Below are 19939 nucleotides of genomic sequence, written 5' to 3' on the forward strand. Positions count from 1 at the left end.
ACACACACACACACACACTCATGAATTGGTGAGACAAGCTTGATTCATTGTCACACACCCGCTTCTCAGAATTGACGACAAAAATGACTCCTTTGTTCTCTCGCTGTAGCTCAACATGCTCCGTACGTCTCCGTCTGCCTGCTTTTTGTTGGGGTCATGGAGAGTTTAATGTCTCTGTATGTATGTGTGTTGATGAGGAAGGGGCCATTTGAAGTTGATGTTTGGCTGGTACAAAACGTGCACATCTGGCCCCGGAGTGTGTGTATGGAATACAGTTGTTCAGTGTTTGATAGACGGCATTCATGTGTCCTTGTGGTGCATTTTGCTCTACATGAGGTCATGTTTGCGCAGGCGCGCGTGTGTGTGTGTATGTATGTGTGTGTGTGTGTGTGTGTGTGTGGGGGGCTCCCCTGCCTTGTCCTTGGTAGGTAATAAGCATGTGGGACTGCGGCTTTTTGCACATCTGTCTCATGGTCGAGAAGCTATGCAGTGCTGCTGCTGTGCACCATTTTCACCAGCAGCTGCCCCACCCCCCACCTGCTCTGCCCTCCCAGTCACTTTGTACTGTACACACACACACACACACACACGCACACACCAAAGGAGGTCGTTTCCACAGGGTTTGAGGACGCCCAAACTCCACGGGGAAATCTGCCTTTTGCCTGAATGAGTGCAAGGACCTGCTGTGCTTTCATCATGTTTCCCCTCCCTGTGTCATACACTCCTGATGTATGTATTAATAGCTGGTACTTTACCTCACTTGGTCCGGAGCAGACTTTCATTCAGGTTCCTGGGTCGTAATGACAGGCTTGATGAGTCATGATTCGTGCAGAAAGTCCTGCTTTGTTCCACTTACTTCTGTAACTCAAGGATCATTTCTTTCATCAGTCCGTCTTGAATAGAAACGTGTTGCTGAGGTTTACAAAAGTATAAAGCATCAAATTGACGTTGTTGAGCAAAGTTACGTTATATTTTTGGTCTCAAATAGGGTTGGGGTTACATGTTATCACAAATATATGCTAGTGTTTGAATTATTTGAGTCAAATCATTTGTTGCCGTCGAGCAAAATGTACAGCTTTTTTTTTATTGCCTGTAGGAATTGAAGCTTTAAAACTGCTCTCTCATAAAGTAAATGACACCCGTGGGCGTATGCCCGTGCATACGCATGAGCAGCCCTACGACCTGCGGTGCCGTGCCCTCCCCTGCTTGTAGCGTCTGGTTACATAAGCAGGCTAACGTTACCCCAGCAAGCCATGTAACTGGCACCTCAAAGTCAGTCATCGCCCCGAAAGAGAACGAGGGAAAGAGATGAAAGGGAGGTGGAGGCAGAGCATTGAAATGATTGGTGGAAAGTTTATCGGATGCGGGACAAGGAGGTCTGAGAAACGGAGAGATGTGATTGAAAAGCTGAAAGGGAGTTAGTAAAGAAGCAGATGAAGATGAAGAAATAAAGAAGCCAAGTGCTGAACGTGGTCTCCTATCCTCTGAGTAGCATTTTTTGCAGTTTTGAGTGACAGTCGGCTGCCCTCATGGCCATGTTTGTAGTTTCCATTGACAGCTTTCGTAGCCTTGATCTGGTTCAGTAAAAGCTCCTCTCCCGAATCTCTCAATTACCATCCAGCAGAGAAACACAGAAAAGGCATTAATCCTCCGATGTGTGCCTTGCATGCACCCGGGGCCCGTCATAGTGTTTCCTTTCTAAACGCATTCTTTTAACCCGAATTGAATACATCATTCCTCCCTCGAGGCGCCAGTGAAGAAAGACTCTAATGCACGCTGCCTCCCTCACCGTCTCTCTCTAAGTAGTTAATGCTTCTGAGAGGCACCTATCTCGTCTAATCTCTGTTTTTTTTCTCACTATTCTCTGTCAAACCCCATTCCTTGTTTTGCCTGTCACATTTTCTGGCTCTAGTTGCATTCACAGTTTAGGATGAGCCAGATTTACGAGTTGATTTTCTTTATGGAAGGTTCATTTGGGGGGGCCCAGACTCTCTTTTCCCTCCCGTACGGGCAACACGCAACACTCTGTGGCGAAAGAGTTTCAATTAATTCAACTTTCAACCCCCTTCTTTAGTTTCTAACCTTTTGACACACTGACGCTCTCTCCCGCTGTCTTTGTGGACAGGTAAGTGTCGGAAAAGCTCAAACTGCTTGTCTTCAGGGAGGTATGTGTGTCGGAAAATGCCACAATGAGTAACACGAACAAGACCTACTCTTTGCGTGGCTAAAGGTCACTCCCCCCTCCTACTCACTCACTGCTATTTCAGACTGAGCAGGTAACTGCACCGAAGCAGATTCTTTGTCACTCTTCAAATAGCACCTTGCATCAACGTATCGACATGTCAAGCCATCTAACAATTAACAAACTACGGGAAATCATAATGGTAGTGCAACAAACAATTATTGAAACACCATGTTAACCTATTGTGAATGACAATAATTGAAGGACACCAGTGAGTATATCAACAGTAAGAAAAGGAAATCATGCTTTCGTATACTTCACACTCCATGTGTCTAGATTACCCAGGATTCTCTGGAGCATTTGATGGATAAACGGTGACAATATGGGATGTAGCAGTTATTCCCATTGTGCCCATTTTTTTCACCTAGATATGAAACTGCGGTTTCAAGAAATGAAATGCTGGTGGGGCAATTTATCTATATTTTGTGTATTAATTCATTCATGTCCATACTAATCTCTTCATTGAATGACACGGATGGGTGGATAGTTGATGGTCCGATTGACTGACGGGAACTGACGCTCCTCTCTTTAAGGATTTTTTGTTCAGGGCTTTTCCCCAAAGACTATCCATGCATCTGTACTATTCAATGTACTATTCCAGTTCAGTGTTACTGAGGTTTTACCAAGCGCTTTGCTTCTATCTATGTGTGCATGTGTTTCCTTTTGATTTCCTATTTTGAGCATATTTCTTTCGTCCGCTTGCGTTCGTGTGAAGGCGTTAACTGTCAGTGTGACATTGGGCATTATCGAGTCGTGTCCTTGCAGCAAAGCCATGGAGGACGGTGCGCCCGCATGCTTTTCCAGAGGGAAGCAGATAAAGAGCGCACACGCATACACAGGTCTACCCAGAGCTTCCTGTGTCTCCCTGCTACGTCCTGTTGCCAAGGAGACCGGGGCCTGGGCTGAGCGCATTCAGTAAATACCTGAGAGGATTTAGGAGTGGGAGGAAGGGGTGGAGAGTGGGTTTGCTTCATTCAAACACCCCTTGTTTATCACCTCACAATGCTGCCGTAAAGAGACGAGAAATGCCGCGCGGTTGGCTCGGCTGCTGGCCGTCGTTGGTCTTAACATCACACGTGTGCTGTGGAATCTGTCAAATGTCCTGCATCCTTCACACAACCAGGAGGATGCGTCTTTCATGCAGTGTAAATGGTTTTTGCCTGGTGCAGGCAGCCGTCACGTACAGCGGGAAAAGGTGGGATTGAAGACACATCGGTTCTTCGGCGCGGCGACGAGACCGAGCATGGGACCCTGCGAGGAGGGGAATCAAATAGCAAACTGGTTCCTCATGACTAAGTCCCAGTGGAGACTGTGGTGAGCTGAGACCATAACCTTGCAGAGACAGCAGCCAGACAGCCGGAGGAATAGAGATAATTGAAATGACTGTCTGTGAAGGCTCTGACTCTTTTTTTTTTTTTCATCCCCCTAATTATTCAGTGTCCTCATTTCATGAAAATGTGCGCGTGTGTGTACACATGAACAGAGAACGGCCGAGAGTCTAGGTTTTTAAAAGTGTGAATAGGTTCTATTATCTTGTGCATGTGTGTGTTTGATCAAACATTGTGTGTGTGTGAGTGTGTGTTGGGGGGGGGGGGGGCGCGAGGCACGTATGTTGGTGTGTAGGTTTTAGAGTCATTATGGGAATATGTGAGTGCTTGGATCAGGTAATTGATGCTGTTGACGCTTGAAACTGGCAGACAGTCGGACTGGCCCGGTGCCAGTTTAAATAGGGGGGAAGGAGAGAAACGGGGAGGAGGAGAAGATTACAGAAGAAGAGATAGAGGCTGCAGAAATTCCATGGCAACCATCGGATCGGGTGAGAAATGAATTAAAAGGATTCTTAAATGACAGTTTACCCTTTGGTGGAATGCAATCTTGCATTTTTTTTCCCCCTTCTGTTCTCTATTTCGAAAAAGTGCAGTAGCTTGCCAGTTCTTCGGAGAGCTGCTTTAGGTAGATGTCAAGAAAGAAATAATAAGGCAAACAGATGTAGGTTAGATCCCTGTGTGCATAAGTGTGCTTTAGAAGTGTCCATGAGCCAAACATCGGCCTTTCCGGGGGGGGGGGGGGTTCGCACAGTTTCTTAATTTAAACAAAAAACAATTATTCAGAATGTAATCACTTGGGATAACTTAATTCCTTCTGGTTTCTATTTCCTAAGTAGCATGAATAAAAGCGTCCTCTGCATCTTGACGGGTTACCTAATCACAAATGAAATGCTCTTCCTGTTGGCTGTGGTAACCAAGGCAACAGTTCCCCGGGAGATTTGCTTTGGCAAACCTTTATGGTCCGTTTAGCAAAGTCCTAACGCGTGTCCCCTGAACAGCTCCGGCATAAAGCAGCAGTTTATTGCCCTGAGCAGCGATGATGCTGCGGCTTGTGTTTGACCAGAGATTAGGCAGATTGGGGCCTTTTGTGCTCGTTCTGCTGTGTGCTGATGATAAGCGCCACTGCAGGCCGTAATGTCTGAGCCGGGAGCCGTGGGAGAGGGAACACGGTTAAGGTAAACTGAGTGTAGCCACCCCACCCACCCCACTAATGTCACATGCTGGTTGGACAGGAAAAACGTCAAGTACAATTTGTTCAAAATACTAGCTTGTTGTTTTTCGCTAAATAACATCCTGCTGTATCTCAAATGAGCAAATTATCAGCAGCTTGTATCAGACCATGTATGTAGCTTCACACTGTCATGCTGATTGGATGTCATATTGAATGCCTGTCAGCCAGTTTTATGGGCGAGAAGAAGCTAACGGCAGTATATTATAGAGGCAAAAGTTCAGTTGCGTGGCAGAAAGGTTGAGCAGGAGCTCTGAGGGTTTGACTTGGTTTCTCAGAGACAATCTGAGCAGCAACGGCAGCAGGAGTGCCACATTACCTGCGTTACAGGACCCCGGGGATTGTAATGGGGATGGTGTAAGCCTCAGAGACGAAGTAATGGCAGGAACACTCACACATTGAACGTCGACCCACTGTATGAAGTGCATAAAATGATTGGATGCGGTTTTCAAGCAGCGTAGTTGGAAGAACATTATGTGGAAGAAGCCACTCCCTCCAGCTGGCTGATGCTAGTTTGGCAACGAGTAGTCCCGTTATACAGGACTCTTGCAGCTCTGCACCACCTAAACTGAAGTGGATAGCACACTGAGTAGTAGTTGCTTTAACAAAAATGCTATTACAGGTGTGTGTGTGTGTGGATCTGAGAACGATAAACAGAAAAGACATGTCAATAGTCATTAGACCCCCGTGGTACCTCAGTCTGTCACACGGATAACTTACCTTTATTTGTGGAATATTGTGGCCTGTCGTAGATTATTGCTCAATCATTCATCTTTGCTGTCGGCATAATGTCTCCAATCAGATTAAAATGGCGAGTTGTGGCGGTGCACTCATCACTCATCGGTGATCGCTTCAAAGTGTCAAATCCTCCAGCACATTGCAGACACTGACGTGGAACAATCACTCAGTTCGTTTGTCTCCTGTTGTCACATCATGAGTTGTTCTGTCAGACCGGATGAAATGAAACCGGAGCGATACTCGATTGTCATTCCTGTCTTCGTTCGACTACAACAAAGCCAAATGAAAGGTGGAGAACGGATGACGCTCGATGTAAGCTTCAGGGTGAGATCAATAGACGGATGAGATTTAGTGAAATGTAGTGCGTTTTTTAATTAAAGACTACTTTTTATCAAAGGAGTAGCTGACTTTCAGTTTTGGCTTTCTGGAAGCACTTATGGAAACCAAATAATTCACAGCCTCCAGCTTCATGTCGTGTATCATAATACCTCCTCAGCAGCACGACACCCACATCGTATCGCTTTATCCGGCTTTCAGGATTTCAAGACATAACAGTATTTCTAAAGGGCGGTATGGATAAGGATCAGGGTCCATTCCCTAGCTAGTGATTGTATTGATTGAAGTAGTAATACTGTTTGTTAATTTGATTTTCAGCTCCCCTGCTTGAGGCATAGATGAATACACAAAGACACACATAGTAACAGAGAACCCATGTGACCTTTGTCCCTCCTTCTCCAATGCGTTAACCTCTGACCTCCAACCTTTGCTCTGCTTGGGACCTTGAGTGCCTCCACCCTCCAGCAACAGACACATAACACTTAACACCTGTGATTGTGTGATCATATTTTCTTATGCCAGATATTCATATGTTGTCTTTTTAGTAGCGCCGCTAGCGGCATGGCTCTGTAGGTGGCTATGTTGGTCAGTCGATCTGTCTGCCACTATTGGTCCAGACTCAAATATCTCAACAACTACTGAATGTATTCTCATGAGATTGAGTACATATATTTATGCTCCCCAGAGGATGAATCCTGATGGCTTTGATGATCCTCTTCATTTTTCCCTCTAGTGCCACCATCAACCACAGCTGTGCTTTGTATTTAGCGCTAATTAGCAACTGTTAGCACGCTAACATGTTAAACTAAGATGGTAAACGACTGCTTTCTGGTCGGTTTCCGTCACCATGTGAATTGTTTAGTCACACATTTTTAGCTTCTACTAGAAATTTGATCCAGAATTGACCAGATGTGAAAGGAGTTGTCAATGTGATCTTTTTTTTGTGGTTTACACAACAGGATCTTCATTCTCCAAACTCAATCTTGAAGATATTAAATTCAGACATGATAAACCATTTCACTCACACTTTAGCCTTATGGGGTATGATTTAGCATCTTTTAACCAACTTAAATGTTGCACAGATAAAGAAACAGCCTTCCTATCAGTCCCATTTATTCTTTTTTTAGCCAGCACATTACAGCATTGATAACCGCCACATTATTTATGATGGGCCCGGCAGAGTGTTTTGCAGATAGCCATGTAGGTTTAAGTGTAAATAAATGAATGAGGCCGCTCTCCGCCCACACTGAAACATACGCAATGGCTGCGGCGCTCATGATGCATTAAACAGAGTGTCAGAGGGCTGAGGTCTGCCCTCAAGATTTACCGCCGTGGTGAGATGGCAGAGCGCCTCCTGCAAAGGCCAACGTGGAAGGGAAAGCAGAGAGACGCAACAAAGGGCGAGACATACTGATGAAAGATAGTATTTAAGAAGAAGTTTAGAGAAAGAAAGATGTAAATGGGAAGGAAAGAGCAGATAGGAATGTGTTATTATTGTTTTTACCTTCAAGACACATGTGCATACCGTAAATACCACTAAAGACCACTAAAGACCCTCCATTTGCTGAGTTAACAACCTAAAAGCCAAGCGTCTTCCACTTTTCGTCACACATTACCATCTTTGCCTGTAGAAACCGCAGTCTAATGAGCGCTGTCCACGTTTCAGAGCGGAGCCGCTAATTCAGCATGCTGTATTATTAATCACAGTCTCTACGTGATTTTGCAGCAATTTGAATGCTTATTTCCCCCATAATGCTTTGGGGGGGTCTCTTCGCTAATGAGTCTAACAGTTGACAGAGAAGACACGACAGGCGCTTGATGAATCAAAGGTTTGTCTGGCAGGATGAGGGTATAGTGGTGTGTGTGTGTGTGTGTGTGTCTGTGTGTGTGTGTGTGGTTGAGCATATGTCCACCAAGACAGGAGAGCGCTCTCCTTGAAAGTCTTGTGTGATCAAAGGAGGCGGCGGCGGGAAGAATAGAAAAGATGTAGACAGAGACAGAGACGGGTAGAGAAGCGTACAGAGAAGTAAAACACGCAGCGCCGAGGGAAGCTGACACAACGTAAAAGATACGACATGTGGCTGCGCTTGTGTGTGATTGGTTGTGTAATTATCTTTGTGTCCGTGTCTTTAGTTCTACTGTAATTATCTTTATTTTTGGAGTTTCGGTCATTTTCTTCTGTATAAATCTGCCACCTGCTTGCCTGCCTGTCAACTTTTGTCTTCTCCTTACTGTCTCTTTTCATCCGTCTTCCTTTTCATTCATCATTCCTTTTTCTGTTCTATTGCTTGTCTCCCTGTTTGTCTACTCTCCCATACTTTATACCCGACGTATGACAGTGATGCACTATATCCCCTGGCAGCAAAACGCCTGTAAAGCTGAAGACAGAATTAGTTATTTCCTCGGTATTATGTCATTGGTTTTAGACTGTTGGTCTGATGAGACATTTCAAGATGTAATGCTTATTTTTCACAGTTGAATTACATTTTGTAGAGTGGGTAATTCATATATTCATTTAAAGTTATTAGTCAGTTGATTAATAATCACTTTGGCACCATACATGCTTTCACTAATGATTTGCGAGAACTTGCCGATGTTCCTTTGAGGATGAATTACCGTAAAAGACTGACGATAGTGAAACATGATTGGCACTGTAGTTATGGTAACATGGTGTCCGTATTCTGCAGAACTCTAAATAGAAACTCTCAAGATTGACAGTTTAACAAAAAAGATTAAAAAAAATCAACACAGCAGAACTAGATATATCATCTTTTTTTTAATAATGTAGCTCTTCACGCCCAGATAATTAATTCTTTTGTTTTCAAAACTTTCAGTCTCCCTCTGGAGCCACAGAGGTCTTTATCCAACTTGTTCTACATGGGCAGTACAAGGCAATGCAACATTCTTTATTTCCATGTGGCAGATATCTATGACACGGAGAACATGGTCAAACACCTGTCTCCATTTAGGCAAACGCACAATCCCACAAATATTTAAACAAAAAGCTCATAGCACAAACCGTAGCATTGTGAAGCCACACAGCACCCCTGCATACACACACACACACACACACAAACATTCTTATTCCTCTACTCATCTCTCTTCCTCCAGTGGTGTGATTTCAGGCCATGCCCTTTCCTTTTTCTTTCATCGCTGTTCTACCTCTCATCTCTCCGTCCTGAGACAAAGGGATGATTACATCACTGCAGGGGGCGCTGTTCGTTTTTCTTTAAAGGAGCAGCGTCTCCGACTTGGCCATCCTCCCAGCTTTCAAAGTGAAACCTTGTGCTGCTGGGTCGTTTCCGCAGAGATTATCAACGCTGAGGCAAGAGAGATTACCCCCAGGAAACAAATTGGTTTATTACGATTTCTTAACTCGAGTGATGTTGATAACGCCAGGAAGCGGGAACAAGGAATTCACCAGCAGATAGACGTGATGCGGCCGTGATTGCTGGTTGAAATAGCATTCATGATAAATTGACTACAATTGGGGAAAAAAACGAGATGAGGAAAGTTGGAATGTGCAGTCTTGGTCCACTCAAAGGAGCGATAGAAATACCAAAACAAATTCATGAATTAAAACAGCATCCAGGGACACATCGCCTCTGCATGGATGGTGATTTGTGTAGCCAAACACACACTTTGCTTATTACATGTCTTCCAAGGCAAGTCGTATCTTTCACAGCAATTCTGTGACGAACGCCTCGAGGATTCATCGTTATCTCGTGAGAGTCCCAATCTAGTTGCACTGAGAGGTGTCCATGAGGGATGCAAAGTACCCTCCCCGGAGTCGCATCTTCTGAGTGGGTGAAAGGAGCCACGCCTCCAGATTTTCATACCTAAAGTGCAGATATTGAGGACGTCAAAAATAGCGTCACCCGTTCAGACACTCTGCGTCTGCCCTCTAATGACGAGATAGTGACATTTACCAAATTAACTTCTGTCAAGTGCCCGTGCGGTCGCAGGAGGATTGTGAGCGAAGCGCCTGTGTTCGAGTTCATTTGACGGCATGGCTGTCCCCCCCCCCCCCAGCGACGCTGTAGCTGAGCCTTCACTTTAATTTCCACAGCTTTCCTCTTCCACTCGTGCACCAGCCCCCTCTCTTCGGTGTTCAATTGTCTCTAAATTGGATATTTAAGGGGATGTAGGAACTCAGGGGAAGGGATGCTCTCTCTTTCTTTTAACTCTCCTCGCAGCAACGCTCACCCTGTTTCCCTCCCCATCTCAGTCTACACTACTGCATATGTATTTTTACATTCAGAGGGGTAGTAATGAAAAGCAGCAGCGTTGTTTGGGAGACAGGCGTGCATCTTATTTATCTCCAGTATCCAGACTTGGCCTCTTCAATAAGCTTAGCCTTCCCAAATCCAGCACACTCTATATGAATCAGATTTCGGCTGGAGGAAGCCATTAAAACACACCATTCCATCTCTGATTACATTCGCCTCTCTCATTGAATGCCAGGAATAAGAGAGAGAGTGTTGTAGCGTAACATTAGGATCCTATGGGGCTGGGTGGGGCTTTAAGGTGAGGGTGTGAATGTATCTGTAACTGTGTGTGTGTATGTGTGTGTGTGAGAGAAAGAGCCAGAGGTGGGGTTATATCAGCAGTGTTGGGATGACAGGCCTCCTCCTATAAAGGCGTCAGCAGCCGGGGCAGATTTACGACGGCCGTGCTGAGGGGAAGGCGTGATGGGGGATGGAGCGGCAGCGCTCACTATCGAGGATATCTTATGCCTCCTTTGAGAGTCTCTCCCTCTCTCTCTCTCGCTCCAATTTCATGGCTCTCAGTCTGTCGCATTGTCTTTGTCTTCTTTCTCTTCGTTGCTATTTATCATCTTATTATTGTAGTTTTTTTAATAATAATTTCTGTCTTCACAGTATATCATTTCTTCCATTTTTTATTTCCTTTCTTTCCTGCAGAACCGTACGGAGCATTGCAGGGTTTTAGGCAATAATTGTTTCCTTTGTCTGTTGGCTCTCTTTATCGCAACTCGACTCAAGACGAGCCTTTTATTTCCTTGTGCGTGTGGGAATGAGTGAGGGTCAGCTCGTTTCGTCTGTTTTTTTAAGCTATTGCGCTTTAGCACAGTTACAGTATGAATAGATGTTGTATCCGTTATGGCTGAGAGCAAAACTGAGACACAGTCAAAGGAAAGGGCAGAGAGAAGAGGTAGCGTGAAGCAAAGAATGAATAGTGACAGAGAGCCGAGTGGCCTTTAGAAATGCTCAAAATGATGTCTCATTACAATAAGACAGGTAGTGCTAAAGAAATATTTATTATTCACGTTATTATTTTTTATAACAGCTAATGAGACTTGGTTGGGATTCATTTCAAATGTTTTAAAACGTTTCCCCCCGGGTCCTGCTCCGTATACATGATAGACGTGAAAGTGGCGTCGATCATCTCAAGAAAGCAAATATACAAACTTCCCAAAATGTTGAGCCATTCCTTTCACAAAACAGGATTATTAATCTAATCAGATATTCAGTCAGGTTTTGATATTATGTCTGTACCAAAAAACGTATTGCGGTTCGATACCAAGCACTAGTCTTCTCAGTCTACCTTGAGAGTTGCACACAAAACACACAACCAGATGCACGATCCATTACATTCAAAGTGTATCAAGCTTCCAAAAAATCCCTTGATGTTGTGTGTCGCACACAGAAGTTGAAACGGTTTAACAGTTGAAAGCAGCTCCCATGTACAATAGTTGAAGACAAGTCTTCTATTCTATAGGAGGCCCAGTCAACAGATCAGTGTCACATGACACCCTGATACCCTGATACCCTGATACCTGTCCTGCCCGTGATATTGTTTTGGAAAGACCCATGTGTTGCCATGGCACCGGAGCACCAGCTGTTCCCAGTTTGATTGTAGTTTTCCACCTGCAGCAGGACAAAAGACCTGTTCCCCCTCCCACTGTTTCCATGTAAACATTTTACAGGAATGTGTGTGTGTGTGTGTGTGTGTGTGTGTGTGTGTGTGTGTGTGTGTGTGTGTGTGTGTGTGTGTGTGTGTGTGTGTGTGTGTGTGTGTGTGTGTGTGTGTGTGTGTGTGTGTGTGTTAGCTTTTTGCAGTTTATTTTTTTCCTGATAAAGAATCGTTTGGGGGGGAACAAGAGAGGAGGGGAAAGTGAGGCAGCTCAGAGCAGGAAGAGGAATACGCAGACCTGTGAGCAGCATGAGGACGAAGAGGCCAGCTGTGGAGGCTCCAAATCAGCGGAGACACAAGCGACCTGTTCGCAAGAAGGACAGAGAGAAGAGACGGAGAAAGATATAGAGAAAGAAGCAGCTCGACATATGCCGCGATGCAGGGGCATTCAAACAAAGAGCGTGAGAGTCAGAGGGAGAGAAACTGACTGTGGGCTGCGTTGGAAGCAGCGTCTGGGCCGAGATGAGGTCACACGTGGTCAGACTGAAGCCTAGTGTTTGAAGACCACCGGCTATAGTGACCCATTAACAGACTTGTAAAGCTCAGCCCCTCCCCCACTGGAAACTGCTGGTTTGAAGATATACATACCAGGCAAGCAGACGAGTAAGGGTCTGAACCGTTTTAATGTAGTGGTAATTCCTTTATGAATCGTTAATTAGTTTATAGGTTAAAAACAACAACTCTGGATTGTCTGGATTTCCCAGAAAACACAGTTTAGTTAGATTCAGGGCTGCTGTGATTCATTTGGCATTTTGTAGATTTTATCTACAGTTTATCATTATTATTCATGACTGTGGTTTTGGTTCTGTGACCCCCCCCCCCCCCCCCCCCCCCAGTAACCAAGAGGTGGTTACAGTCTAAAAAATGTTGTTTGGGTGCTCAATATTTCTGGCCTCAGGGTTGTGTGGGCACCACACACACACACACACATGCGCACATATGCACACACACACACACACAACCTCAGTGTGTTTCTAGTGACAGTATTTTTCCAAAACAAGGCGGTAGGAAGATTAAAATAAGTCAGCTGGAGATGTTATGCTGCCAACATGAATACACAGAGGTGGGGTTGGCAAACAAGGAAAAGAAAAACATGCCGGGATGCTACTCACTCATTTCCCACTTGGTGTTTTCCACATCTGTATTTTAAGTCGAGCAGTGAATCAGACCTAAACATGTGCGTCGTCTTTTTGTTTGCATGCTGTCTTCTGAATGTTTGTTGTTTCCTCAATGTTAGATCTGGTAACTCAGTGATCCTTACTGGCCTCCTACAGGCTGAATGTTTATGCATGTGCTTAGTGAATACATCAAATCTAACCCAAAATCATACCGCAGCGCAGTTTAGTCATCACACAAGTTAAAAAAAAAAAAAGGGTACAGCAGAGAAAAGACTGAAGGAGAAGATGAATGTTTAGGAACACAACAATATGATAATTAAATTCATAAGTAACAGCATATGTGCATGGGGTTGCAAAATAACAGCTACATTTTAAGACGAAGAAGAATGTGTAACACACACACACACACACACACACACACACACACAGAGCCTCTATGTTGGTCTTTGCCGGGCAGGATGCCGCTGGTCGAAGCAGGCGCAGTGGGCAGCACCCGCCCACAGGCAGTAGCGAGTACACAGAGCGAGCGGTGGGTGGGCTGAAGGTCAGACGGGCCCTGAACACACCATCATTGTTCTTTCTATCTCTTTCCCTCGTTTTTTTTCTTCTCCACGCTATGACCTGTGACTTTTAAGAGCGTATGTCTTTGTATGTGCTGGTGTCAGACAAAAAAAAAGCATCAGTGACTAACAAGATGTTAGCTGAATGTGTTCTACAGCGAGGGAATACTTACAAATGATTTGAACTGGTGTGTATTCTGCATGTTTGATTGTTTGCCTGCGAGTCTAGAAAGTGCTGTTGCGGGTTATTAGTCTGAGTCAGCGCAGAGGAGACCTGGCCAGCTCTCTGAGAAGTTCAGCTCTGTTGAATGTAGGAGTGGGAGGAGATGAGCAAAAGGTCTTCTGTGACATCCAGAGGTGCTTGATGTCTTCCCCTCAGCTGTTACACACCAGATTCCCCGAACCACTGACTGTACTCTCTCTCCTCCCGGAAGCCGAACCATTTGAAATTACAAAAACGTGTCTAGTGGAAGCCACAGCTTGAATGCATCGCCTCACTGAGTGTGATGTTGTCAAACAAGGTATTCGCAGTCAAATTGTAGAATGCGTCCAGCTCGCTGACATTTTGTTTCGAGCTCTTCCTCTCCCACCTCTCCTCGTAAAGGGCAGCGCGGGTAATTATACGCGAAGCCACTTTGTGCCGGCTGAGCTGTTGTTCTTATACAGAGAAAGTGATCGCGGCCACCGCAGAAGCGGGTCGGAAGGGAGGCGGCTGAAAATTTCCCCAGAGATGCTGCACTATCGGTGTTGAAATGATTTGAACCTTGACCCAGTTTGTAGTCGGCCTCTTCAAGTGCTTTCTCTCCGAGCTTTATGTTTTTATATGAGTGCATGAACAAAGATGCGGGGGGGGGGGGGGGGGGGGACTCATTTTGTGTGCCCCAGTTTCTAGAATCGCATTAATTCGTGTTGGAAAATTAACTCCTAACCTTCTGTGTGCATGAGGCCAACGTGAATCTACCCAGTGTGCTTTGTAAAGGCACCTTTAATGGATCTTTGGTTAGATTGAGGCTTTCTAAAGTTGTGTATCTTCAAAGAAATGATGGTGTTTGCATCTCCAAATGTCAGTTTTTTTAGCTCCCTACCTTTGCCCCTTTCAAGACTGACTGCAGACAGCTTGAATTGCATTAATTTGGTGATTTGCAAAAGATGTTTAAATGTCTAAAAGTGGTTGAAAGAATGTTCAAGGTGCCAACTTCAGGTTTTGTTTTTTTTCTCCCTCGTCACAGATGGTCATTTTACCGGGACGCCTCCCACGTACGGTTACGATGCCGACCGCGCAGAGGAGCAGCGGAGGCACCACGACATCCTGCCGTACATCGACGACTCGCCGTCATCTTCTCCGCACCTCAGCTCCAAGAGCCGCAGCAGTCGGGACACCCTCTCCTCCGGATCGTTAGAGTCCTCCAAGTCGGTGAGTATGCTGTGCCGTCCGACCATCTCCTACCGCTGGACATTGCATCTGGCCAATTTTCTCAAATTTACTGAAAATGTAGCTGCTTAATATTCACGATTTTTCTTTTACCATTGTTTCAAAGTATAATGCCACATGACATGTGCGATCCTACAAACGTGGCTGGAATTACTCTTTGATGGCCAATAGTTATGTAGTTTGACCTCAATACAGCACAGGAAGTGGGCTAAATATAATCTTGGAGCAATCCCGATCCGTCACAAATCTGTCAGTTGATGAGAAAATCAAATCTACCGTTTGAGGGGATGGATAAAGGACAATATCGCCTGCCTCATAACCCCCAGAAGCAGTCATCCAGGGAAGAAACTCATCCCCCTTAAGAGACTGGCTTTTTCTCATCCAGGGTATTAGGCAGAATTACCTATCACCTCTATCACCCCACCACTGCCTTCATCCTCTTAACCCTCCCTCCTCTACTCTTTCTTGTCTGCGAAGAGAAAACCAGTGATCTATGACGTCTGCTGCTATCGAAGGTTACCATGGAGAGGATACACACGAATGCTACACACACACACACACACACACACACACACAAAACTGTAGTGTCAGCAACGACGAGAATGAACATGGATGCTACCGAATCTATTCAAGCATTTGCCCGTTCCTTCTTGCGCCGAAGAATTTGTGAGTAGCAGCATATGAACATGCGAGAGCCGTATGTTTGATTAGGACAGAGAGGTATTTTGGGAGAATGTAATAGGCTAATACTGCCGCTCTCCACTGTGCCCTTGGAGGAAGTAATCGCATCAGTGTTCATGGAGCAGTATTACTCCGCCCCCTCAGTCTTTGCTCACTGTCTTAGCTGTCCATCTGATTTATAGCTTGAATCTGCCAATAAGTGATGACTCCCTTGACTGCATCCAACCTTTGACCTCTGACCTTGGATTTTAATTTAAACACGCGCTTTAGGTTGCACAAGACAATGGCTTCTTTTTTACAGAAATGCACACATCGTCTTCTCTCAGCAGAATGTTAAATTCACATTGACGATGATTTGAAGGGCGACCTCTCATGTTTAGAGGCAGAATCCTGGAGGGAACTGGACGCTGTGTGTGTTTAGGGTTGGCAGTGACACCATCGGATGGCCAGTTAAATACTAAACAGCCAGACGACAATCATCCCTCAACAAATTCTGCACGCAGACAGACAGGCTTTCAAAAACACGGGAGTTACCATCGTCCTTGATTTGCCCTTGGTCCGCTGCTCTTCAAACATCACCCCGGTCTGCTTCTCTAAATGATGAGTCAGAGCCCGGACAATCTCCGATTGGCTGATGGTTTTATGATGTCACTGTGATGAGTCATCACCATCCGCAACACTGCTGATTTAATTTTCTCTCATGATCGGAATCTTTGCACTGACGAGGGAACCGAGTGGGGTCACTGATCAGAAGTCAGCTGACGTGTGAGGACTGTGCTGTAATGGGTCTTTTTTTTTCAACAATTTTGCAAAAACACTGACCGCATATGTTTTATTATGTTAGAATCCTAGTGCACAGAGTGACACATACTTGTAGTTCAATCTAGGACAGTCAGAGTCCACCTCTCCCCCCCTCTGCCAAGTTAAACAGAATTCATATTGTGTTATGTATTTGTCTTTGGCTTTAATGCTTTTTACTAGATATATGACAGTAGAAACATGAGGAGAGAGAGAGAGAGAGAGAGAGAGAGAGAGAGAGAGAGAGAGAGAGGTGGGGAACGACATGCAACAAAGGTACTTGGGTTTATGGTTAGTGGCCTCTGGTGCACCCCCAGAATTCCTTTTAAGCCATAAACCCTTTTTCTCTGTTCCTGTAGATTCCTGATTTATATTTATTCATCTAAATCCTCCACACATTTATACTGTATTATAATCATACTGGAATGCTCCCTCATCCTGTCTGACATCACACCTCGATGCCAAGACCTGACGGGTGAGGTCATCTCCTACTGGGCCAGCGCAAAACCTGTAGAAGACTCAGTAGACTTGGAGGCGTGGAAAGAATGAAATCTCCTTCAATATTATCCATCACATCTGTAATGACAATTCACTCATCGCACAGCTTGTTTCCTTGCAATCAAAGGCATGATGTGGAAAAAAAAAGACCTGCAGACACCAACTCTGTCAACGTCTATCACTGCTGTGCAATTGAAATGCCCAGTTAAAAAGAAACTGTCTTTCTCCTGCAGCACTGGGTAATTCTAAGACAACCCCACATTACTTAGCGGACATGTGGAGATAGGAAACAATCACATTAGACTCTTCAGAAAGCGAGGGATGGCAGAACAGGATGCTAAAGAGATTAGAATATGAAACATGAGAATGGTTAATAAAGTGTGTAAACAGGGCGTGCTTTGCCGCTCACTTCTTCCATCTCCCACCTGCTCTGAAAGTTTATAAGAGCTGACGTGGGAAAGACATGGAGAGATATGGGGAATGATGTTATAACCGCAACTGCTGCTGGGTTTTTATCTGCGCCTCCTGAGCTACGTCTGCTCGCTCGGCGAATAAACACCGTTTGTATTTATTCTCTTGTATCTCCCACGGACATCATCCACCCTGCATAAACAAATCGGAAGCAAGTCAGAACTCCTGAATCATTTTAGGCAGAGCCACCACTACGGGTATGTGACTCTGTTGCACATACCGGACGTGAAAACATAGAAACACCAACCCAAATACACCCCCGAGCAGGAAGAGTGCGTCTTATTTTATAACCCAAAAAGGCAGGCAGACACCCCTTTTAGTCTGAACCCAGAGATGGGCTCATTAGTCGCTACAGCGATGAATAAAAGATGATATGTCTGGAGAAGTGGGTACTTCCTAGGGGAGTCGTCTGGGGTCTGAAGCGATGAATAAACACTTTCGTCTCGCCTCCGCTATAGTTCAGTAGCACGCGGCTGGATGTTGAAGTTTCCTCCTTGTGATTTGTCTTCAAATATTCTTGATGCTGCAAATAAGACCCCAGTGTTTCTCATGTTCTTTTACCATCGGGCATATCCTGTGAGGCTAAAGTCAGATCGCTCATGCCGATGCTTGTAGCTCAGCAATGATTCATTCATTTTTCATTAACTCACAAACATTCGGGGGGGGGGGGGGGGCTCCGTCGCTGCCCCGAGCTCTCCCTTTTAAGTTAGATAGATTCAGAGCCGCTGTAATTGAATGTAATACATTTAAAAGCGTTCATAACTCTTGATTACATTACTTATTTACTTTCAACAGCCTTTTATTTGCACTCTTAATACCAAAAGAGTCGTCTTAGAGTCTACACATAACGAGCAATTAGAGCTTTTTTTTCCCTGATGCTGTTATAAACAGCTCAGATCCCCAGACATGTCTGTGTGATGCATAATACATGTCTGTCAGAATCATTTCCTTTATGCTTCACCTGAGAAAGAGAGACAAAGAAAGAGAGAGCGAGGTTTGTGCAGTAAGAAGTATTAACTTTTGAAGACGAGATAAACGGCCAGATGAAGAGGAGGCCAACATGCTTAAACGTTAAATACTGTCCCATTCTACTTGAGGCCTGCACCTGATTTCTACAAACTATATTAATAAGTAGAGGAGGGCTGAACCGATCAGACGGTTCATAGATTAGTCAACAATTGTGCTTTTGGACTGTTTGGACAAAACAGGATCTATGAAGACGTCATCTTGGGTTTTTGGCATTTTATGATTTTCTCGGAGACCAAAAGAATCGATAAATCCTGAAAATAATTGGCTGATTAAATAATAATGTAAATAGTCTTTTCGTTGCAGCACTAATTCAAAGCGTTAACACCCATTGTGTTAATGGCTGAGATGCTAAGAAGCATCTTAAATCCTCTACACACCTGTCTTGTTTAAAGCTGAGTTCAGGAGGATTAATGGTTATTGATCGTAACTACGGCAGAACTGTAACCACATACACTTTACCTCTGAATGTTGAGTATCTTTATTTTGCGTATGCAGTGGCCATGGAAACAGCTTTCAGGCCTATTTACCCCTTCATTTAAATAAATGCATGCACACCCACAGACATCCAAGCACTCACAGTACGTACTCATGCAGCAGCTCACAGGAACGCAGCATTTTAGCATATCTATACAATGCCTGAATCCTGCTGTCTAGATATATAGTTGTAGAAGTGGCTCACAGGTGGCTTAACATACACAGACATAGACCATTCTATATGTTTGGCTGTTGGTCTGTTGGTAAGATGAAACAGGCAATTTCAAGAAGGTTGTTATGGCCATTGTTCTCTATTTTCTTACATTTTATAGACTGAAAAATGTATCGAGTCATGTGGAAAATAGTTAAACCATAAAGGATAGGTTCTCTTTTTATCAAGTCTATCTCAAACCTGAAACCTCAAGTCACCTGCTGCATGCCTCATGGCCGTAAAATCCATTCCTGCACAGAACGAGGACTGCAGATTGTTTCTCCGTCATTGGCATTGCACTAAGTGGGGAGCTCGTCACGGCCAGTGTGGACGGGAGCAGCCGTTACTGCGAGCAACGACTGTTTAGTGTGGACAAAGACATGTAGGTGTTATTTTCAGACAAACTTGAAAAGATGTGACCTTATTCTAAAAAATCTATGACGTACATGAACACATCAACTACTAAACAGATTCTCTGCATTGTCTTCTATGCTGTTACCCTCCTGACCCAACACACACACACACACTCATCCACGCAAACGCACACCATTTATGGTCTCTAGAAGCCAGGACGCCTTAACGGCTCCTGATAGACAAGGTGAGACAGGACGGCCAAAAAGGCAGAGAAACAGAATGTGCAGCTGCAAGTTTTCAATATGTCGCCCCTTTTCTTCTTAATATATAGTCCTACTCTCTTTGTCTCCCCTTCATCATGTCAGATATTCTGCCCTCTTTATCCCCCCCCCCTCTTAATTATACTGAATCTATCTTGCTCTGCATCTCTTCTGCTCCTCTTCTTTCTTTGTCACTCTCTCTCACCCTTCCTCCCTGTTTCCTCTCTTTCCTCCTCCTCATAGCCTG

General features: G+C 44.7%; 1 protein-coding gene across 1 annotated transcript in view; it reads left to right on the top strand.

Moving 5' to 3' along the window:
- bcr (BCR activator of RhoGEF and GTPase) overlaps positions 1-19939 on the top strand; it is a gene marked incomplete at both ends in the record, with an annotated part of 67714 nt that overhangs the window by 24346 nt on the left and 23429 nt on the right. The window contains one exon of the mRNA XM_079179553.1: positions 14714-14898. Coding sequence (XP_079035679.1) covers positions 14714-14898 — 185 coding nt within the window. The remainder of the gene's footprint in view (positions 1-14713; positions 14899-19939) is intronic.

The sequence above is a fragment of the Pholis gunnellus genome, assembly GCF_910591455.1.
Source record: "Pholis gunnellus genome assembly, chromosome: 18".
In the NCBI taxonomy this organism is placed as follows: domain Eukaryota; kingdom Metazoa; phylum Chordata; class Actinopteri; order Perciformes; family Pholidae; genus Pholis; species Pholis gunnellus.